Here is a 24,221-nt window from a genome sequence, read left to right on the forward strand (position 1 = left end):
ACTACGTGTACACATAGGCGTACCCAAGATTTTTTGTAAGCTGTGATATTTATAAAAGATGGAGAATAAATAATACAGTATTAATCATACATTACGTTAGCTTTGTTTCACACTTTGTTTCCCTTTAATTAAAGATAACTCTAATTTGTTTGACTTGCTTTTTTAAGCAATCAAATAAAAAGAATTGTTTGATTGTGGGGATGTTTTCATTAACAGTTTAATAGTACTTTTGAAACGATAGTATTTATTCATGTAAATTTTATTCCAAAAGTATATTTATCACTATCTAAATACCAATAACAATGATAACACTTCAGTTACAAGTTGATGAAGTTATGAATCCAAGTGTTATTAGTTATTATTTCTCTAAGATTAAGAAACTACAAAATAACGTAGTTATTTTACTTTGTCTTTAGTATCGTGCCGATCTATTTTTCGAACAACTTGCCTATTTGTCTAGACAAAAATTTAGGCCGCCCACGTGCAGTCCAGGATTGACAGTAAAAATATATACAATGAATGAGGCCAACCACCCCATAGTTTTTCCTCACCTAATCCCATATTCATATGCCACTTTTGTTACTTTTATAACTTTTTTTTGTTTATAAAACACTAATATGATTCCTTCAAATAGTTATTTTAGTGCATCCATAACTTTATTAATTATGAGCTCCACATTTAAATATGTTATTTAGTCATCATTAGACCCAAGTCTCTTTTAACTTTTGTAGTCATGTGAATCTTTCAAAAGGATATCTCCGCGTACTCCTTTATAATCTTGACGCATTTATGTTAAGGTTTTGTAATTTTACCATAGAATTTCTTATGATTATCACCATATTATATTTGGTTTAAATAATGATGGTTCCTCGCATGGGAAAGTGGGGCCTTAATTTAACCTTCGTTATTGGAAATACCTGCAAAGTTTTATGCTTACCCAGAAACTTGAGGGTATAACCTAATAGTCCTATCGTATTCAAACTTAGCTCTTATTGCCATCACTTCTTGGAGATTCAAGTTTTTGGTTGAATAACACTTCTCTTTCTACTTTTTGTATATCTAAGCTAACAAAGCTCCTGAATTTCTTTTTTTTTTTTTTTTTTTTTTTGTGGTACTCTCCACGATAAAAATTCACCTATACACTTATCAAAGTAGTATGTTGGAGGACCGCCCAGCGGTGATGTAAATTTTTTTATTTACAGGTATTGTGTAAAGTTCAATCTACTAGCGGTACTGCCAGATTAGCCTAAGACCTGCGCGGTGTTAAAACGTATCAATCTACTTTGTTGTCCGCCCAACATTTCTTGTATTTTGCCAATGGAAAATCTGCTTTAGAGCGTAACACTTGGCATCACAACAGAGAGACTTTTTTCTTTGAGACAACATGTAATACTACTATCCTGTTTGAACTATCAGTAATTTAAACTGCCCAAGTGAAGGCAGGGCCGGAAAACTAAGACGGAGTGCTTTCTAAACTGTGAATAATTAGCAATTAAATTAGCGATCAATATACTTAGATATGAACCTTGTTTAGTTTCATGTCTCGGAACAACATTATTAATGAAAAAGGAACTAAAAACAAACCATGAAAGGAAACAGCAACCAAGCAAACATTTGGGAAGCGAAAGAAACAGCTTTAACCGAGAATTCAGAGATCTAAAACTAAAAAAGAGTTGCCTATAGTTGGAATTCATGTGCCAAAAAATGTGGTATTCTCGTTTTATAACTAGGAAATTACATCTCTCGTCAATATCCAATGAACATAGAAAAGCTCCTAGAAATTCATGCCGTATAATTAAAAATCTATTAACTTTAACTCTCATAGAAAGATAGGTGCCATCACAAGGGTTATTGTCGCAAGCATTTTGATTAGTACATGCAGAGAAGGCCCGGCTGTATCTTTGAATGGGTCTCCTACCCTACAAACACAAAAGAAATTGTAAGTACTGTGCAGCACGGCCCGTATAATTTTATTAACTTAAGAGAAGATCTATTGTCATGACTCATGAGAATTTAGAACAATAATGCAAGCAAAAGAACAAAATGAATGCATATAACAGAGCTGCATCAATGACCTGTGAGTAATACGACTCTACAAACACTGGAAACTATGTTGCTCGGATCCTTCAAAAATAGTCACACCCATGTCGTATCTTCCAGAAATATTTGGAAGATCTGACATCGGCGCAGCCGTCATTCTCAAAGGATCGAAACAACATAGCTTGAGAACATATGAATGGTCTAACCACACTTACGTGTCTCCTGTAACTGCTGCTTTGTGGGTGTCACTCCCCTTGCCTCCAAGAGCGCCTGTTTCTATGTACTTCTTTGCATTATCCCAGGCTCCACCAGCAGTGTTGAGGAAAAGAGCCATAAGAATACCAGAAACCGTGGCAAACATCAACATGGACGCTACAACTTTAGCCCCAAGAAGAGGATGTCCTGTGTAGTAGCCCAAAATGCGGAAAAGAAAACCTGTACAGAGCCCAAGATGAACACAATAGGCTCAAAATTCTATACTGAGATCAAAGAAGATTATGAAAACACAAACTTGAAAGCACAATTAAGAATTAGAATTTGCAGGTATGTGTGCACAAAAGGAGAATAAACAGATTGCAAAGAATTCTCCCTCGGATTCTACTTATAATATGGTGGAGGCACCAAAGATAAACTACAGAGTGCAGAGACAATAGACGTAACCTAACAGGAACGATGAGAAAATAATTGACATGTACTATATTCAGGTAACATATAGTACGGTCACTGCTGAGGAAAATAATCAACAGAGAATCACGCGATGTGGTGAACGCATAGAATTTGGACAAGTGTAGATGTTTCAGCAGAAAGACATGCAAGGTAAGATTTGTACAGATGTAGGTGCTCATTGATATCACTTAATGATTAGCAAAACTCCCATTTCTCAGTGATACCTCACCTCACAACACCCCTTTTGCAATTCTAAGCTAGTTGTTACTTTGCAATATCAAGTGGCTAAGCTTCCACAAAATGAACAGGCGGGAATAATTGAAAACACAAACAAGTAATAAAAGGGAAAAAAAAGATAAAAACGACCTGATGATGTGATTCAAAGAGAGTTAAAGTAGCAGATAATTTACCCAGACACTCCACAGAAATTGCAAGCAGATGCATCTAAGAGCACATACATGAGAAGATTAACGAACTGATTGAATAAATCCATGACAGAGATTATATCAGAAGGCAAATTTAGACAAGACTTAAAAGTTTAAACAAAGAGTTCTAAAGGACCAAACACAGTTGACTAATAGCGATACATTTTATCAAAAAACAGTGATAACTACAAATCTAAAAGACTTAAAAGTTCAGACAAAGAGTTCTAAAGGACCAAACACAGTTGACCTAGGTTTTAGCAGGAAAACAGTTATCGTAAAGCATGAAGAAAATGATTAACGAGTGCAAGACTCACCAACAACCGCGGGGGATATGATAGCTAGGGCTCCAGGTTTAATCATCTCCCTCAAAGATGCAGATGCAACAATGGACACACATCGACCATAATCTGGCTTCTCCTTGTAGTCCTGCCACCAGTAAAAGTAACATCAATTAACTTCAGTCTCTCCATGAGTATTCTGCAATGCAAGTAAACCTTCTGAACGGTAACACTACTAACCATGATCCCTGGCCTCTCAATAAACTGTCTTCTTACTTCATTGACTACTTCTTGAGCAGTTCGACCAACAGCCGAACAGGCCCATGCACTGAACAGAAAGATGAGCATAGATCCCAGTAATCCCCCAACAAATACCTCAGGTATCGCTATGTCAACCTGCATATTAATTGAATATTATTAGTCCTGCACCAGAAAGTTAATGTAATTAAAGAAAAAGGCCAAAAAGAAAGTCAAAGCAATTCGGTACCTGCTTGAAGGGTTCCTGAGCAAATGCAGCTACCTCATCCATATAGGCACTGAACAGAAGAAAGGATGCAAGTGCTGCAGATCCAATTGCAAATCCCTTGGTTGTAGCTTTCGTAGTGTTCCCAACAGCATCAAGAACATCAGTGATCTCGCGAACACTCTCAGGCTGTACACAAAAAGGCTTAGTGAACTAACCAAGCCAATAAAAGATTAAGAGGGAAAAAAAAGTCATGACCTAATGCTTTAGCTCAGAAGCATTAAAATCACCTGTTGGCTCATCTCAACAATTCCACCAGCATTATCAGCTATTGGACCAAACATATCCATGGTGAGAACATATGCTGCTGTACTAAGCATTCCCATAGTTGCTACAGCAGTACCAAACAACCCCCCAGTTGGGTTTCCAGCCTCGTCTGTCAATCCCGAAGTGCGACCAAGCCAGAAAGCAGAAACGATAGCCAAGCTTATGACAAGGACAGGTAGAGCTGTGGATTCCAGACCTAAACTAATACCCGCAATTATGTTCGTTCCATGACCAGTGGAGCTAGCGAGGGCTAAGGTACGCACAGGCTCGTATTTGTAGTCAGTGTAGTACTTTGATATCCAAACAAAGGCATAAGCAGTTACAATTCCAACCAGACCGCATAAAGCAAAATTCAACCAAGCAGAAGGTGCCTGTTCAGTGTAAAGTAACCACCGTGTGGACTGCAAATGCAATGAAAACTATTAGCAGAGAAAACAGACACAGAAAGTCATATAACTAATAGGAGAATAAATGGTGGATAATGTTCCAAGGAAAATAAAACTTTACCAAACCAAATGTCAGAACAGCTAACAATATTGTCACTGAGTACCCTTTTTCAAGAGTTTTCATGGGGTCCTCTACAGTGCCAATTACTCCAGATTCCCTTTTGTTCCGGATAGAGAATATGCCAACAGATGATACAACCAGGTCGAAAGAATGAACAACTAGAGGAAACAGAATAAAGCCAGATGGATCTGCAGAAGAAATCAACATATATTAGATAAAACAGAAAACTGCAAGGAAACAGCAGATCACATAGGAGGCATCACATATAATGAGATCATTTCTAGGAACAGAAGTATTCAGCTACATCAAGAGGAAATATAGTCATCAATCATTTTATATACATATATTTCTACTAGTCGTTCCTGAAGCTCACAAAAGCTCAAGAGGGCACTTCATGTCGCTTAAGCTGCGCTTCGATGTAGGCAAGGCACTAAGGGCAGGCATCTCATTGTTCATGAGTTCTATCTTGAATCAAGCAGTACTAACAATAAATATAATTGGCAAAGAGATGCAGTAATTGTTGAGGAAAACATTAAGAATGAGTTTGTTACTTTTTCCTGCATTACAGATACATTTTAATTTTTTTTTCTTCATAATGCTTTTTTTTACTAAAGCCCATACTTTAACTGCACTTTGTGCTTAAAGCCCCAGTAGATATGGAGCGTTTTAAAGCTTTTCGCCTTTGAAACACTGCTAGTGAAACAAACATATAACAAGCATAACTAAGAATCAGGTTCTGGGTGAAGTTCTCTACTTTTTGTACACAAGTTGTATGCGGAGATTTTTCCTACCACGTCAATAAATCACCATCGAAAAAATTCTAAAAATAAGCCTTTACGGGTGGGAAACTGTTATGGATGCATTTGTTGGCAGACAATTTACTAGACGCAAGAATTAATAGGATAGATAATGATTGATATTTTCTGAATTATTTTGTCAGCTTTCAATAAAACTTCTCTAAGTGATTTAGGTCTTTTAGTTAAGACTCTTTTCTGAGTTAGGATTCTTGCTATTTCTTATTTGTTAGGATTCTTGCTTTGTAACCTCTATTTAAGAGAGTTGACGCTTATGAATAAAAGTAGGTTGAATTTCTTCAAGTCACAGAGATTTGAAACTTTTCTCAAACAAGTTCCCAGGTGTGCAATTCCCTGATTGAATTGCAAATCCGGCAATCATAGGCAAGTCTAGGAACAAGAACAAGGGCTTAGACCTTCGTGTTGGGCCTGACTTTCCTGTTAATCGTCCAGCGACTCGAGCCAAAATTAGGGACCATAACAATTTGGTATCAGAGCTTGTCACGATGGACGAAAAATCTGTAGAAGCAAAGTTGCGAAATCTTTTCCGGGAAGCCCAAGCTGAAGCAAAAGTAGCAGCTTCAGAAGCGAGGACAGACGCCAAATTCCAGCAACTATCGCAATAGATTGAAGCCTTAATCCGCACCGCGACGTGTATGAAGGGAGTTGAAGTTGGAGATAATAGTGTTGCTGCTGCCCATCGAACCAGTAATGCAGGTGAACATTCAGATCTTCATCTAGGGAGAAGAAACAACATCAATTCTGGTATTGATGACAGCATCGGAGGAAGAGGTATAGTACCCAGATACACTAAATTAGACTTTCCTACTTATGATGGAACTGAAGATCTTATTTGGCTTCACCGTTGTGAGAAATTCTTTGCTAACCAGCGTACTGCCAATCAAGAAAAAGTAGGGTTAGCTTCTTTTCACATGGTTGGGGAGGCCCAATTATGGGTTTATCAACTAGAACTAGAGGAACCCAATTTGACTTGAGGTGTGTTCAAAGAATATTGTACCCTTCGGTTTGGCCCACAATGAAAAGTAACCCATTAGGAGAGTTGATCAACTTGAAACAAACTAGTTATGTGAAAGAATATCAGAGAAACTTCCAAAACCGGTTGGCTCGTGCTTCATCTGTGCGTATAGACCAACAAGTTGATATGTTTACAGCAGGGTTAGTTGATTCAATTCGTCTTGATGTTGAAATGCATAATCCATATAACTTAGTGCAAGCAATGAGTCTGGCAAGAGCATTTGAGAAGAAAATACAGATTTCTTCTGCAACACAAAGGGGCTATGGTTCAACCTCAAACGGCAGTGTTAAAGTTGCGGTACAGCAATGACCCCAACTGCTAAGACTACTGCTTCTTCTTATCCTTTTGTGAAAAGGTTGACTCGCACCGAGATGGCTGCCCGGCGTGCAAAAGGATTGTGCTACAACTGCGATGATCCTTATGTTGCAGGCGATCAATGCAAAAAGTTATTTTGGCTGGAAATAGAGGATGGAGAATCTGAGGATATAACAACGGAAAACAAAGAGCCTGCCATCTTACTGCATGCTATCACAAGCAAACAACATGCAAATACTATGCAATTGCAAGTTGTAGTTGATATGAAGTTGTTGCTTAGCTTAGTGGATTCAGGCAGCACACACAATTTTATTAGCTCTACTGCTACCCAGCGTTTAGGCTTGCCTATCCATCATCAGGCAAATCTCAATTTATCAGTAGAAAATGGCGAGAAAATCTCCAGTTTGGGCATTTGCAAGGGAGTGCAATTTTCTGTAATTACCCATTCTTTCATTGCTGATTTTTATGTGATTCCTTTGGATGGTTTTGATATTGTCCTAGGTGTCAAGTGGCTGCAAACACTCGGGCCTATCTTGTGGGATTTTACATCATTGACAATGATCTTTGAAGTAAATGGAAGGCAGATCACCTTACAGGGACAGCAACAACTATTCCAGCCGCACCTACATCTTTCGATGGATTCCAAGCAAGGTGACCTCGAGAAGATATTGGCCGAATTTGATGACATATTCCAAGAACCTACAGATCTGCCTCTTATGCGGTCCTGTGACCATCGCATTTGTTTACTACCAGGAACTGATCCGGTGGTAGTTCGACCCTATCGCTACCCTCACTTCCAGAAAGATGAGATTGAGAAACAGTGTGATCAAATGCTTCATCAAGGTATCATCCGACCCAGTCGTTCTCCATTCTCATCACCTGTACTGCTAGTTCGGAAACATGATGGAACATGGCGCTTTTGCGTGAACTATAGGGAGCTTAATTGCGTGAACATGGCGCTTTTGCGTGCAAAACAATAAAAGACAAATTCCCTATTCCAGTAGTGGATGAATTACTTGAAGAATTGCACGGAGCACAATTTTCACCAAGCTTGATCTTCGCTCTGGTTACCATCAAGTCCGCATGGACTCTATGGATGTTGAGAAAACGGCTTTCAGAACGCACCATGGCCATTTTGAGTTCCTTGTCATGCCATTTGGATTGACCAATGCTCCCTCTACCTTTCAAGCACTGATGAATGAGGTATTCCGGAAATACCTACGTCAATTTGTACTTTTGTATTTTTTGATGACATCCTTGTGTATAGCAAGACTTGGAAGGATCATTTGTCGCACATGCGAATCATCTTTGAGTTGATGCAAGCTCATCGCCTTTGTTTAAAAAAATCCAAATGTTCGTTTGGCGAAAAACAAGTAGCTTATCTGGGCCACATAGTTTCAAACACATGTGTTTTAGCTGATGCCAACAAGATCAAGCCGTGGTGGACTGGCCTCAACCGGAATCAACAACAGCGTTGCGTGGATTCTTAGGCTTGGCAGGATATTACCGTAAATTCATCCAGAATTTTGGTCTAATTGCTGCTCCCTTAACAAGTATGCTTAAGCGACTTTCTTTCAAGTGGAATGATGATGCACTTGCTTCTTTTGAAGCTCTTAAAAAGGCATTAGTTGCTGCCCCAATATTACAGTTGCCAAATTTTGAAGAAGAATTTGTTGTTGAGTGTGATGCTTCAGGTGATGGAATAGGAGCAGTTCTTCTTCAACAGCAGGGACATCCAATTGCTTTTTCTAGTCGTAAACTAGCTGATCGAAACCTAAAACTTCCGGCTTATGAACGTGAATTGATTGGCTTGACAAAGGCAGTGCAACAATGGAGACCTTATCTTTTGAGTCGAGCCTTTCTAATTCGAACTGATCATTACAGTCTTAAATACTTGTTAGATCAGCGTCTTACTACTTCTCCTCAACAACATTGGCTTAGCAAGTTGATTGGTATGATTTTCGAGTGGAATACAAGGTCGAGCGCTTGAATACTGTTGCAGATGCATTGTCACGACGAGAAGGAACTGAAGATATGTTATTTGCTATTTCCCAGCCTCAGGTTTTGATATTTGATGAAGTCCGGGCAGAAGTCGAGCAGTCACCAATACTTCAAGAACTTCAAGCTAAAATTGAACAGGGAGAGATGGATGTGGATTGGGTATTTCGAGATGGATTGTTGTTCTTTAGAGACAAGGTTTATCTCTTGCCAAATTCACCATTGGTAGCTTCTGTCTTGTCTAGGTTTCATGATAGCACACATGAAGGTGTTCAGAAGACCATGCAACGTATTCGCAAGGATTTTTATTGGCCAACTATGAAGACAGCTATCAAGGATTATATTGCTGCTTGTTCAGTTTGCCAATGTAATAAGGCTGTTAACTTGAGTCCAGCAGGACTGTTACAACCTTTACAACTACCTAATCAAATCTGGTCGGATATCTCCATGGATTTTATTGCTGGGCTGCCAAAATCATTAGGTAAAACAGTGTTATTGGTGGTTTGTGGACAGGTTCTCTAAATATGCACATTTTATTCCTCTTGCTCATCCATATAATGCGTCTTCTGTAGCAAGAATTTTCTTTGAGAATATTGTTCGTTTGCATGGTATCCCAGAATCAATTGTTAGTGATCGAGATCCCCTCTTCACTAGTACGTTCTGGAAAGAATCATTTCATTTATGTGGGACTAAATTAAAATTTTCATCTGCTTATCATCCACAATCGGACGGCCAAACTGAGGTTGTTAATCGCACAATCGAGATTTATTTGCGATGCTTGGTGGGTGATCATCCTACAAAATGGGTAGAATGGATTCCATGGGCTGAATTTTGCTATAACACTTCTTTCCATTCAGCACTTCACACATCTCCATTTCAAGTTGTTTATGGCCGCGAACCTCCCAGATTGCAATCCTACATGGCTGGTTCTTCTCGAGTTGATGTTGTTGACCGAGCATTAATAGACCGAGATGTTGTCTTACAGGATATTCGAGCCAAGCTCCAACAAGCGCAGCATAAGATTAAGACTGTTTATGATAAAGGACATCATGATGTGGAATTCTGTTTGGTTACGTTTACATCCATATCGCCAAAAAACTCGGGCTAGCCATGTCTATCATAAACTTGCACCAAAATTTTATGGCCCTTTTGCAGTTTTGAGGCGCATAGGATCTGTAGCTTATCAACTTGATCTACCTGCACGTTGCAAGCTTCATGATGTGTTTCATGTGTCACTTCTTAAGCCATTCAAGGGTGAGCTACCTGCAACTCTACCTACTCTTCCACCAATTGAAGCAGGACGCATTGTTCCTACCCCTTGCTCTGTGCTTCGCTCCCATCTGAATCGTGGTAATTGGGAACTTTTGGTTCAGTGGTGTGGTTTCTCTGTTGAGGATTCCACTTGGGAGATTGTAGATCATTTCGAATCTGCCTTTCCAGACTTCAAGCTTGAGGACAAGCTTTTTCTCCAGGAAGGGAGTAATGTTATGGATGCATTTGTTGGCGGACAATTTACTAGACGCAAGAATTAATAGGATAGATAATGATTGATATTTTCTGAATTATTTTGTCAGCTTTGAATAAAACTTCCCTTAGTGATTTAGAACTCTTGTTATCTCTTTTAGTTAGAACTCTTTTCTGAGTTAGGATTCTTGCTATTTCTTATTTGTTAGGACTCTTGCTTTGTAACCTCTATTTAAGAGAGTTGACGCTTATGAATAAAAGTAGGTTGAATTTCTTCAAGTCACAGAGATTTGGAACTTTTCTCAAACAAGTTCCCAGGTGTGCAATTCCCTGATTGAATTGCAAATCCGGCAATCATAGGCAAGTCTAGGAACAAGAACAAGGGCTTAGACCTTCGTGTTGGGCCTGACTTTCCTGTTAATCGTCCAGCGACTCGATCCAAAATTAGGGACCATAACAGAAACTGATGCACTTTCATTATGTCTAGTGACTACCATACAACTACAACAACTATGCCTCAACCCCAAGCTGGTTCATGTCAGCTTCATGAATACTCACCCTCCTTCCCAACTCCATTTGGATGCAAAATCCTCACTCTCTACTCTCTACTATAGGTAAAAAAAATACTAAGAGCTCATTTATGGTACCTGGAGTCCGCAGTTTCAATCGACAACACAGTGGGGTAATAATAGCCAATTAAGCTAAGTTGGAGTTGTCATCCAATTTAAGATGAAAAAACTTAACCGTGGGAGAAACAACACAGTAAGACAATTATTGTTACAAGTTCTTTTCTCCCCCGTGCTATAATTGGCAGCATCTCCAACAGTTTTATCAAAGGCACATTTTCGTGCAGCATAGCAGTGCTTCGGTGAAGGCACTAAGTTGATGACATGTGCATCTTACCCAAAACAACCAACCAACAGCTTTGTGCTCTCACTAAATCACGTGTTTTAATTGCATTTGCTCTCAAACACCTATAACTTCACTGACTTCAGCGCTTTTGGGGCTTTTTGGGTTGTACAGCACTGATCTACAAACACTTGATGTCTCTCATTTGCAAACATAAGCAGTTTCATCCTCACAGTACCCACGCCTATGTTACAAAATTCCCTGTTTCATAATATTTGGATTCAAGTGCAAGGGTCGGCATATTACATTCGTCTTTTTGATACATTCCCACCAAGATTACCACTCACCTTCAGAACCAAATTTCTGTAGCAACTTAAGTTAAATTAAATCAACTCAAGTGTGAGTGTGAGTGTCAAGCTACCTTCAATTTTGCAGTGCTTAGCCATGGTTCCTCCAAGTATCATTGCACTAATAATCTCCGCGGCAATACTTTCGAAAAGATCTGCACCTCGAGCAGCACAGTCACCAACATTGTCTCCTACCTTACAACCGGAAATTTATAAGGTTAGCATTAGACAAATCAATTTGAAACCAGAAAAACAACATTATAGGTAGCGACAATCTCCAGTTAATGAATTGACGGAGCAGATACCAATACTCCATAATTCCTTTTATATGTTTAATATTTCGCAATAGCAAACTTTTCTCTTTTTCGTATATTTCTTTTTATTTGGTGCTACCATAGCAAGCACAAAGCTAGGATGTGAAACAATTGATAATAGGGGCCTCAAAGAAGACAAAGACATTCTTCTTTAAACTCCAAGAAATTTCTCTAAGAGATAACTTTCATGTAGAAAAATGATAATCACTTGTTCTACTCAAGCACCAAGAGATGTTTGTATCTCACAGTTTAAGTGCTGTTTAAACTTAAACTTGGGATTCCACTGCATTAACTAGGTGCATGGTGCGTAAAGTAGAACTTAATGAGATCGTTCATACAACTTCCAGCTAGAATACATGACAGAAATGCCTAATGGTAATGCATGATAAACATAGAAGTTCATAGAAGAAAATGAAAAAAGACATTAAAAAGAGAGCAGATTAATACCAGATCTGCAATTACAGCAGGATTGCGTGGGTCATCTTCCGGTATACCCTGCTCTACTTTTCCGACAAGATCAGCTCCAACATCAGCAGCCTTTGTGAATATTCCACCACCCAACTGAGCAAAAAGGGCAACAAATGAAGCTCCAAAACCATACCCAACAAGTAGTAGAGGCACTGCATAAAGATGAGAAGTCATAATGTGAACTAGAAAACAGACATTCAAAGTCAAATGTACATCTTAGTGAAACAAAACAATGTGAAATGTTAGCAGATTTTACTCACAATCAGTTGACTTCATTGCGCCAGGTGAATCCACCCCCAACCACACATACAAAATTGCATAAAGAATAGCAACACCCATTACAGCCATTCCAACAACCACCAATGCTGAAAATCCACCAGCACGTACAGCTATCTACATCAGAAAGATCTGAAGTCAATTTCTACAACAGAGGATTATATTGAAAAGTGAAAAAAAGAACCTGTAGAGCCTCGCGAGCCGACCGTCTTGCTGCACTAGATACTCGGACATTAGCACGTACTGATACCCACATGCCAACATACCCAGCAACACCAGAACATAGAGCCCCGAAAAGAAAAGCAGCAACAGTAATATAAGCAGATGTTGCCCTACATCAGTGTGGGAAGTATCATAAAGTGAACTCAAACTTTTCCTGAAAGAAGAGAAATTATCCAACTCAAAATCTGCCATTACCTGCCTAAGCCAGACGATTCTTGCTGAGGAGTTGTATTACGGAATAAATATATGGCAAATATAACCAGTCCAAGCAATAATGCCATTTTGGAGATAGTCCCATACTGAGTCCTGAAGAAACCTTCAGCTCCATCACGTATTGCATCTGATATCTAGCAAGTTACATAATGAGCTTAAGACTTTAAGACTATACTTAACATATTGCAATGAAATAGGAGCAAAATCATGACTGTGAATCCAAGCTTCTGCATGTTGGGTGCTGATATCAATATCGTCAAGCTTTTACCAATTTATTTACGTTAAAGTTCCCATATCAATGGAATAAGAAAATTTTGCCTTCAAATCCACTTCTCTCGGAAAATCTTATGGCTATGAAGGATTCCAAGTTCAGGTGGTGTGTAATCTAGGAGCATGGAGAAGGGAAATGAAAATGGCGGGAATAGATCATTTCTTTGGTTGGCAGGTGAAGGTGACAGAAGCAAAAGCAGACTAGTCACCATACTGACCTCCATGGTATTCTGCAGTACTCTAGCACACAACTTTAACGCTTGAAACGACCACTCGTACATGATGATCATGGGCTAGCCCAAACAATGGAGCTCCTTAACCACGATTAAGGTTTTGGATACAAAACCATTCCTGGCTCCCTCATGGCATTCCCAACAACTCTATCCACCTCTATCTTCCACCCAAAAATTAACAAATGAATAAAATGAAAGATGAAAAAGGAAAAGAACTAAAGAATAACAAGAACTAGACTCATTTAGAGTACTGCATAAGTCTAGAGACCCATACCAAAAGAAAAATATGATCTAGAATGATATGAAAAAACATTGTCCAAACTTTCTGATCTACATATTAGAAGCAGAAAAAAACAAAACAGGAAAGTTTTGAAAGAGAACTTAGAAACTGATCAAGAAGATTGTACCTCGGACATCTCAGGAGGTCCCTCATCCTTTGCCAGCACCCACTTAGTAAGATAAATCGACACAAAAAAGCTGATGATACAAACTGAAAACACAAACACAATGATCGGCGAGGTACTTGCACCAATGTAAAAGATAGCTCCAAAACAAACAAGCAGGAGCACCAAAAGAACGCGAACATTTATCCTCATGAGAACACGAAAAATCTGCATGAAACAGCAATGACAATATTAAAGCAAATACTTAGAAAATAGAAGAGCAAGCTGTGAAAAGAGAAGGAAATTGAATTATGCTGTTATCCGCTGAAAGAAGCTTCTTATTCAACAATCTTATTTAAGCAAGAGTGAACAACTAGAACAGCTAAACTTAAACAAGCAAAAGTTATGAATAACTGGTTTCTACAGATAGAGGAGGCACTGCTGGTTAAAAGTTTCAAGTTTTTGTATACTTTTAGGATGCTGGTCCTCCTCATTTATTTTGCATTACAAAATTGTAACAAGCTCCCCTGACTGAAAGCTAGTATCATCTTTAATTTTCAAAATATTCATTCCGATGTGGCACAACTATTTGTGCTAGATTCAAAGATCAGAGAAGTTTACTATTAGACAAACAGGTCGAAAAGGGGCACATCATTTACGTTTATCTACTAATTTAGAAATGTAGATATGAGCAAATGAACGGTGAATAACACTTTAGGTAGAATGACTATAACCGTGATACAGATTGAGAACAGAGGTACTTATCATCTGCTTGTCAAAAAAGATCATTTAATTCTTCGGCAGACAACCTTTAATGAAACATAGTTCTCTTCAAGAGAGGCCAGGGTATATAGCATGTATATCATTGTGAGGCAAACGCCTACCGATAATTGATTCTTTTAAGGAAATATGTAATACAAGCTTTCAGTAAAGTAAAAAAACAAATAAAATGCATTTAAATAGCCAAAATGAAATGGCTCAACTGATTCTTCACCAAAAAGCATGAGAAGGTGAACATATCTAGTCAGAATCACCCGTAAGTTGGAGAACGAGAGGCTTAGATGCTAAATAAGGTGATTTGGAAGACAAACCTTCTTTAGTTTTTTGGTGAATATGAAAAGAAGAAAATATAGTTTATTTAAAGAGTTGATAAACCATCGGATTAAGTCGTGGTTTCTCTCTTATTTTATTTTATTTTTGGACTTTAGTGTAAAGAGAGTACCATTTTGTAGTTATAGTTGGTTAGAATTTTAGGGAGGCTATGGACCAATCGTACACATTATGCCACTAATGTAAATTAAAACACCGTCTTGGAGTGACATCAATAAGATATTGACCGCTAAAAAAGACATGAAAAGAATAAGAAAGAACTATTAAATCGTAAATAAATGATTACTATTTTTCAGAAAGCCTAGTTTAGCACTAAACTACAAGTTCATATTTAAGGTTAAGCCCTTCATATATTTCTATTTTCTAATAGCCTAAAATCAGCTTATTTTGAAAAGTGTTTTTCGAAAAAGTACTTTTGAGATAAGTAGTTTGTGTTTGGTTAATTTATCTGAAAAGTACGTTTGAGCAATAATTTGTGTTTGGCCAAGCTTTTCAAACAGTGCTTTTAAATATCAACTTACGAATAAAGACACGACGAGATTTACTTAATAGTTAATATTATATGAGTTCATAAATAATCTCAAAATTTTATTATTAAAGACAATAATTAACGTTTTCCATTTTATTTAAGTAAAATATGAAAATAAAATTGAAAAGCACTTTAATTCTTTTTAAGATAATTTAAATATATCAAAAATTATTCAATAAATATAAAAGCATTTACCCAAAAGTCACTATATATTAGAAAGCTATCCTAAAAATAAGAAAAAATACTTATACATTAATATCCTAAGTATTAGGTTTAAAATAAGTAACGTTATTTTGGTATATACTATATTTTGCTAAGGGTATTGTTGGTAAGAAGAAAAGTCAAAACTGCTTCGGCTTCTGGGGAGAAGCTACTTCTTTCTGCTTCTCAAAAACTGTTTCTACTTCTTTCCAAAAGCATTTTTTTCTCCCAAAAAGCTTCGCCAAACACCTCACGTTGAGGGAAAAAGTACTTCTTGGGGAAAAAAGCACTTTTGGCTCTTGAAGAAGCTTGGCCAAAAGGCTATAAGTGGGTAATGGTGCACACACTAATCTCTGCAAACTATCAGGTTAGGAAATAAGCCTCATATAATTTCCATTTTAAATTGCTATACCCTGCTCAGAGTGCTCTTATGAGTGAATTTGTGCTTCTAAAGAAGAGTAAAACTATCTGGAGCTTCAACTTCTATATAGTATCAATGAGACCTCAATGGTTAATCTCAAAACTCTATGCTTGTTTCGACTTTCAACCTTGTTAACTTAGTGAATCTGGAATGCCTTGAGCTCTTCTAATTCTAAGTGCATATTTTACTATTTTGAGGTCCACGTGAGCGGAAGTCAAGACCAAAAGCTTCAAATTTTAGAATGTAGCAACCTCTTAGATTTCTGAGTGCATGATTACTTTTTTATAGTGCAAGTGGGTGGAAAACAATACTAGAAACCTTAAGATCAATCTATGCCTACTGATTCTTTTTAGATTCAGAAATTTACTTTGAATTCTGATTACCTTCGGTCCACGGAGTTCAATGTTGGCAGGAGAAATATCTACCTGAACCCAACCTAAAGTGGGTTGCTAGATTTAGGAGGAGATGGGTAAACAGTCAATCAGTCAAGGGTGGAGTAGAAGGTGAGTTGGAGATGGTATCAAATAGAGAACTGACAGCACCTAGCCCGGTCTAATTATTAGGTAAAGAAACTATGCCACACATGCATGCAAGGGTGTGGCCTAATGGTCAATGAAGTGGGTGCAAAGACCCAGTTAAAATCCAAGCAAAGACAAAAAAAATACTTAGTGATTTATTCCGATCTACCTAAGCCTTGTTAGCTGGCCCGGACACTGCTGTCATAAAAAGATCTATCAACACACTCTACCTGTGTGCATATCTTTATTTTTAATAAGGATGTGCATGTCATTTTTTTGAAGTTCATAGTTAAAAATTACCTAGCAGAAGTTTTCAGAGAACTCTTAAAAAGTGGAAGAACCCATTTGACGCTATTGTGAGTCACAATATATTAGGAACACGGCACTAATTCGAGTTTCACTAGAAACAGATGATCGAGGTAGTTTTCTTTTTTATAAGTAACAGATAATCAAGGTCCTGATAAAAAAGTATCAGATGATAAAGTAGTTAAGAGAGACCAAGGGAATATTCAATAAAGTTGGAACTTAATTAATGTATACATTTTGTTCACTCGATTTCAAACATATATAGTCTTACTTTTACTCATGCATATGTATCCACTAATTTCTACTGATTCCTTTGAATTTAAACAGTAGCTCTTCTTTCTATAATTTTAGATGTATTTAAAATTATTAGGAAACATTGTTATATTTGTACAATTAGTTGGTTGGTGGAAGGCCTACAGAGGGTGGCTAGATTGCAGATGTCGCTAGATCACCCGCAACACAGCAGACTACCTTCTGTAACAGCATAGTGGTTACCGGTTTTCATGCAGAGTTTGTTTAACTATTGTACCACCTTTCCTGCAAAGATATGCTTCTTTCACCAGTAATGTTTTCTTCTCCTCGAAAAGTATATTTAGCAGGATTTAGAATATTAAAAAATGATAGAAGACTATATACTTAAAAAAAATTATAGAAGACTATAAAATATGACACATTTGGCAATTGATGATCCACATTAAAGAGCGAGAACATATGTAAAGGCAAAACTAAGGTGCTTAAAAGATTTAATAAAAATAAACAACAAAAATGAGCATGCCATTCTCTCCTAAAGGCTTGATCAAAGTAAATGTTCCTCCATGAATGAATCAAAAGGCATGATTTTAAGACAACCGAAAAGCATGTGCTCCCAAATAATGTAACTTACCCATGGTATATAAGCTTTACTCTTCATGCTAGGAAATGTCCTTGGCCTATCTTGGTAAGGGCCCAAGTTCCCTCCTTCCATGTCATCATCCATTGCAACGGTTTGGAAAGAATTTACCCTCCGTGCTACTGGGAAAGGGCTGAACTCACTGATTTGGGGCAAATCGCCCCCTGAACCTGGTCGCTGTATTTTGAATTTCTTTTGTTAATCAATTCCACTAATTCCTTAGCTCGTGTTCAGGCAGCTGTGATGTTTCCTTCTCAACTGTTAAATCATCTCAAAAAATTCTTCAGATCCTAGGGGAAAAAAAACAAAAACATTCTATCAGACATTACATATTCAAAAACCAATACAACAACAACAACCCAATAAAATCCCACAAGTGGGGTCTGGGGAAGTAGTGTGTACGCAGACCTTACCCCTACTCCGGGCGAGTAGAGAGGCTGTTTCCGGCTCAATATTCAAAAATCAATGAACTTGCAAAACAAATTCATTGGAAATTAATCACAGCTTTAGTATGAAACACAATTTCACGCTAAAAATACCAGTAGAGCAGTTACAACTTACAGCTTATTCACAAACCCAGAAATTGTAAAACAGATGGAATGTCCAAACACAATGCTAGTCTAACAGAAACAAGAATAATCAAACTACCATTATCAAACAAACGAGTTAAAAAGCAGTCAATTTGAACAGCAGAAGACACAATGAACGGAACGTATTAAAACCCTCGAAAAGGAACAATTTCAAACTATAAACCTACCAACGAAATCAACGAATTTGCAAAGAAACACATTTGAGGCTGTAATGCTGTAGCAATTAGATATTAAAAAATCGTGAAACACAAGCTCATCCTAAAATACCAGTGCAGCAGTTACAACTACTTTAAATCAAATCAAACTGATAATTAAAGTGTGAAAAAACAAATAGATCAATGAACGCAGAAATTCTTACGAGCACGCATACGCAGATCCGGATGCGAAACACTGACGAGGCGAAAACAAAACTCCTCGCCGGAAAAAGGATATATTCAACTCCGCGGTCTGATCGGCCTCGAAAACTTTCTAGAACCTTCAGATCTCAATTGAGAGACGCGAAGAGGAAGCTTAGAAGCGAATGTTGAAACGGAATTTGGGGCAGCGAAGCCGGCGAGAGAGTGAAACTGTGTAACTCTGAAAGTGTCTGTATTCTGTGTGTGTGTGTGTATTTTTTCTCTCTCAATGCGTTTCGATTAGGTGAAATAGCATATGTTGACTTATGTGCACAATCCAATTAGTGAATGCCACATGCGCAGTCCAACGTGTTTTTGCTGCCGTGTCCTGTTGTGGGCCTTCTACTCAACTGACGGAATTTTCGGATATGCTGCTACTTTCTGATAAATATAAGATTTTGCAGTTTTATTTTTGTTGCTTCTCTTGGTAAAACAGGTGCCCTAATTGGAAAACAAGTCTAACTAATCACTGAGATCTTTTTATTATCAAATTCCAAGTTTTTATTTTTCGGTTAATAGATTAGATAATTTACATCTGAATGCTTGTTTGTTGAAAGTTGAAACAGAAAGATCCAAATGCTTTGCTATGCTTAAAAACAAAGGAAATAAAAAGAAATGAAGGAAAAAGTAAAAGAAAAGGAACTAAAAATTGTTCGTTTTTCATTTGGAGAAAGCAAAAATAAAAATAAAAAAGGGTACCTTTTACATCAACTAGTTTATTTTTTCGTTATGTTAGTTCGAATAATATTCAAGACGTGTACTAACTTTAATATCGCATATAACAAAACTTTGAAAATTCGCTCCAAAAAACAAAATAGCCAAAGAAAAATTCAAGTAAGATATCTTAAGGAGCGTGGCGTCCAAATAAGAAATGCGAAAACGCTTTTCAAACATTTGCGATGACAAATGTAAGTTATTATATACACGAACTTGACTCTACAATTCCTATGAACACAAATATCTCCCTAAGCTAATACATAACTCATAAGATGGTTCGGTTTTGTTTAACTACAAAATTTTGCTTGTAATAACACATGCTTCATTCTTCGTTCTTAGATTATGTGGTTTGCCTACGCTATTGGATACGTGCACAAATTTAAGCCATTTTTGCAACCATCTCCAACATATGCATATTCAACATCTATAGTTGCCAAACCTTAGCATGATTGATGACCCAAAACAATTCATGTGCTAGTAGAATAATAATATGACTTAACAAAAAAAAGGATTTTGTGATAGACGATCTTGATGAACTAGTAAAGGTGACATATGGCATAGCTTGAAACAAACGTGACTTACATAACCTGTGTGCTAATTTATTCTTTCATAGGAAAAAAAAATATAAAGTTGCCATTACAATAATTGCGTCCACATAACCATTGTGCAAGCCGCATGCATTATGATTATTCACGTAATCACATTTAGTCGGTCATTTGGCACGGCCATTTGTATTTATACTCGCTTTTTGGGTCACGTTTTAACTTGTGTCTGCTTTGCAAAATAATTACAAGCGTACCCACTTTTTCGCGGTACTTCAGCATACGGGGCTGAAGTAGCAAAGACAATCACGCAAAACTTCAGCATTCTAGTAGCCGGGCCCGAAGTAGACCAAGTGTGCTGAAGTTTTTATTTGTAATTGTTGAACTTAAGCATTCTAGTGCTGAAGTTTTGTTCTCTATTTGATGAACTTGTTTTTGTTTGTAATTGTTGAACTTAAGCATTCTAGTGCTGAAGTTTTGTTCTCTATTTACTGAACTTAAGCATTCTAGTAGCTAAGTTTTGTGATACTGAAGTTATTTAGTTCATTTGTAAAGTTCTTTAGCACTAAAAACGCTGAAGTTTTTTTGGTCCTGGATAAGCTTTTTCAAAAACTTCAGCAGAAGATGCTGAAGTTATTTAGTTCATTTGTAAAAACTTTAGCACTATATAAGCTGAAGTTTTTAAAATAAAATTTGACTTGAAACTAAATGGCAGTAGAAGGGGAACATCAACTTCAGATTAACGGACATGCAAAGCAAGCTAAAAAATCAGCCAACTCCATACAATCCAAAGAGCTGAGCAAAAAGAAACGCAGGAAATTCTTAATTTTTGTTGCACTCTTTGCTCTGTTTCAAATTGCAATCACTCTCTTCCTTTCATTGTATATAATGAAAATCAGAACTCCCAAGTTTCACGTCCAGTCCGTACCTTTGATGTGTTGTCCAAAAATGCAGAAAACTCTTCATTCAACATTACAATGAATGCTGAATTTGGTGTCAAGAACACCAATTTTGGACCTTACAAGTACATAGACAGCACTGTTTATTTTTTCTATAATGGTGCGAGTATTGGAGAAGCCTTTGTTTCCCATGGCAAAGCTGGTTTTCTATAATGGTGCGAGTATTGGAGAAGGAAGAGGAGAAAGAGGGTTGAAATTGTTTAAAAAGTGGGTACAAATTAAAACTTTTAAAAAAAAATGGATATAGATTAAATGGGGGCGACCAAATAGAGCGCCCCGTGCAATTTTTACCATTTGACACTATCTAATGCTTCTTTTTAAATAATGTCAAGGTGATTAGTGTAATTAAGGTTGCACAATTATTATGTGACTAGCACAAATATTGTGTGATTATACGTAAAAATACAATTTTAAATCAAAATGTGAGTCATGCCAGATCTCGAACATAACACATCATTTTCATTTTCTTTTCATGTTTTTTGTGATTTCAATAAGAATTTTGGCTAAAATTTATCATTTCTATTTTTAGAAATTCAAAACTCACATTAGTTGACCTTTTTTCTAGTGAATCCTATAGCACATCAAGATAGTGCAAAAGGTATTTTGTTAGATTTTCGGTTCTTTTCATCAAAACTACTTACTTGTAAAATTCGAGTTTATTCATGAATCTGAGTTATATAAAAAGTTGCATTAAGCATTTGTAACCAAAGCTCACTGATCTGACTAATTAAGACTATGTCCTAGGGAGGTCCATTAAAAGGAACAAAGCGTTCCCTCCCAAAATATTGTTCATACCAAGATTTAAACCCGAGACATCTAAGTAGAGAACGAAAAATTTCTACCATCCCATCCTATTACATATCTCGAGGTGAGATGTAAATGATGTGATTAGATGACACACGATACTGAAAGTGTGAAAAGTACTAAAGCGTAATTATATTTGTAAATCCGACAACATAAAATGTGATAGGATGTTAAATTTTTTTAAAAAATAATTATTAAATGTATTGAATTAACTGAAATTATGTTGTGATGAATTTGATGAATTATATTATAAGTTACATAGTAACTGATTTAATGATTTGTTTTTAGAATGCTTTTAGGATATTAATTTACTTTGACTAAAAATTGATAAATTTATAATTGGAATTATATCAGTATATGTTATAGCTATACAATTATAATTGAACCGACTGTAAATAACATTTTACTTTAATTAGCTTGCTATATTAGAAGCCAAAGCTCAACAACAAAATTATCTGATCTTGATTCAACAATGAAGTATTAGGGTGAAAAGTTAAAAAATGTTTGAGTTTTCGGTAAAATAAAATTAAACCTTATAGTAGCAAGAAAAGTTTTCTAAAAGAATTTTCTTATGTGTTTGTGGTTGGATTTTGCATCTGTTTTAGAATCATTAGTTGCTTAGCTATATGAGAACTATAATATTTTTGATTAAATTATTAATTTCTTAGTTATAGTAAAAGTGCAGAACTTTACTAGTAGGATGAGTCTACTTCTTTATTTATAATTATGTGGCTATTTAAAACCCTATAATTAATGATTTTTTAGAAACATATTTCAATCATACTTTTAATCCTTTTGGTTGTAGATATATTTCGTAAAAATCCACAACAAGTGGTATCGAAGCCAGTGGTTCAGCAAAGTTGAAGACATGTTCAAGACGGGTTCAAATTAAGTTGCGACCAATTTGACGATAATTAAAATTTTATAAAAGCAAAATCTAGAGTACTACACGTAAAGATAATTTTTTAACCATACTTTCAACATTCCTATTGTTGTATTTTTTAAAAATAAAAAATATTTTTAATCGGCACTTACTTTAATGCATGAACTCTATTTTTAATTCTACTTACTTTTAATGCAAGACTTTAATATTTTTAAATCGTGCTTACTTTTAGAGTATATGATTCCAGTTTTTAACTCATAAATACTTTTAATTATGATAAAGAGCACTGCCGATGATTATGCAAAGAGGAAGGATCAAATTTATTTTGTCAAAAAATTCATATCAAAGGAAAAATTATAAGGGTTCGCCCTTTTTTTTTTTTTACCGTGTGTGTATTTTTCTCTTACTTGAAGAAGTGGTAGAATATTTTCCATAAGTGCTTTTATTGTTTCATAAAGGAAAATATAAATCTTTTCATAATTCATAATTGATAGATCACTTTCTTATAGAAAAATGTTGTAGACCTAAAATTAGGATTCTCCTTCACAGAAAGATAATTATAGCATCCACAACATAGTACTCACAAGAGTCTCGGAGATTTTGATCTTTCCATAAGTTTTTTTCCTTTTATATTAGTAGACTTTTTATGAATGTAGGTCAATTGATCAAACCATGTTTATAATATTCTCTTTTAGTATATTCCTATTTTGTCGTTTGATTTCTCGTCACCAAAATTAACTTTGTTAGCTTTTGCATAACACTTTATTATTTCGATCCCAATCATGAATTTTTTAAAATATGCAAGTAGCAAAAAGGTTGAAATTAGGATTAAAATTTTGTCTATGAAATTTGAATAATCATGGAGTTTAAATAGCCACATAAACGAAATAGACTAATTTTCCTACGACCAAAATACTAGGGTCTTATTACATTTCAAGAGTCTAAGATTTGATTTACTATAATATTTAGTTTTTTAGTTAAAATAAAACTATAACACTTTAATTGTAGGAGGAGTCTACGACTTTATTTATGTGAATATTTAAAGCCCTATGGTTAATTTATCTATCTATATATCTATCTATCTATCTATATCTATATCTATACTATATTAAAAGCACGAAGGCTCTTACCAAAGGTCGTTCGCTGTTTTTACCCTTCAAAATTAAAGTTTCACTAAACAAAATAGTTATTTAATTATTTTTTTATTTTTATAAATATTCATTTAATTAATTCCCTACTATTTAGGAATAGTTATTTAATTAACTTCCTAATATCTAAGACTTTAAAATCAACTAGAACTTGACTTATTAGTAAATTTTTCCTTATTTTAGTTATGTAGATTAATCCCGCCCTAACTTTTTTGTCTTAAACGTGTTAACACTATAACTCAAAGTTGTAGGCACTTTTTTATTTGGGTATTTTACTTAAACGAGTAGGGTGGGATTTAAATTTTACACTCTAATAGAGTG

At 36.1% G+C, this 24,221-nt stretch overlaps 2 protein-coding genes across 3 annotated transcripts; one reads left to right on the forward strand and one right to left on the reverse strand.

The window, feature by feature from the left end:
- Positions 1 to 1,613: 1,613 nt before the first annotated feature.
- Positions 1,614 to 19,108, reverse strand: LOC107813411 (pyrophosphate-energized membrane proton pump 3). Of its 2 annotated transcripts, none has more exons than XM_075232842.1 (15): positions 18,811 to 19,108; positions 17,857 to 18,152; positions 13,913 to 14,116; positions 12,985 to 13,136; positions 12,752 to 12,899; positions 12,552 to 12,684; positions 12,271 to 12,443; positions 11,584 to 11,704; positions 4,707 to 4,894; positions 4,163 to 4,600; positions 3,897 to 4,061; positions 3,650 to 3,805; positions 3,446 to 3,557; positions 2,256 to 2,475; positions 1,614 to 1,919 (listed from the first exon to the last, which is right to left on the reverse strand). In XM_075232842.1, exons 2-15 carry the CDS (start codon positions 17,947 to 17,949, stop codon positions 1,820 to 1,822), a joined length of 2,403 nt encoding a protein of 800 aa, XP_075088943.1. In that variant the 5' UTR covers positions 17,950 to 18,152; positions 18,811 to 19,108; the 3' UTR covers positions 1,614 to 1,819. The 2 variants fall into 2 exon arrangements, with proteins under 2 accessions (XP_075088943.1, XP_075088944.1); XM_075232843.1 differs by having other exon boundaries at positions 12,985 to 13,129; positions 18,811 to 19,055.
- LOC142170690 (uncharacterized) lies at positions 6,716 to 7,937 on the forward strand. Its single transcript, XM_075232844.1, has 2 exons — positions 6,716 to 7,694; positions 7,786 to 7,937. Exons 1-2 carry the CDS (start codon positions 6,842 to 6,844, stop codon positions 7,800 to 7,802), a joined length of 870 nt encoding a protein of 289 aa, XP_075088945.1. The 5' UTR covers positions 6,716 to 6,841; the 3' UTR covers positions 7,803 to 7,937.
- Positions 19,109 to 24,221: the final 5,113 nt, after the last annotated feature.

Source organism: Nicotiana tabacum, chromosome 16 (genome assembly GCF_000715075.1).
Source record: "Nicotiana tabacum cultivar K326 chromosome 16, ASM71507v2, whole genome shotgun sequence".
Classification (NCBI taxonomy): domain Eukaryota; kingdom Viridiplantae; phylum Streptophyta; class Magnoliopsida; order Solanales; family Solanaceae; genus Nicotiana; species Nicotiana tabacum.

Bases quoted from the DNA above. Each gene is read 5' to 3' on its own strand.
- LOC142170690 (XM_075232844.1), top strand. From the start codon at position 6,842: ATGACCCCAACTGCTAAGACTACTGCTTCTTCTTATCCTTTTGTGAAA.
- LOC107813411 (XM_075232842.1), bottom strand. From the start codon at position 17,949: ATGGATGATGACATGGAAGGAGGGAACTTGGGCCCTTACCAAGATAGG. The intron at 3,558-3,649 runs GTTAGTAGTGTT...TACTGGTGGCAG, and splicing joins TTGAGAGGCCAGGGATCATG to GACTACAAGGAGAAGCCAGA. The intron at 1,920-2,255 runs GTAAGTGTGGTT...TTGTGTTTGTAG, and splicing joins GCAGCAGTTACAGGAGACAC to GGTAGGAGACCCATTCAAAG.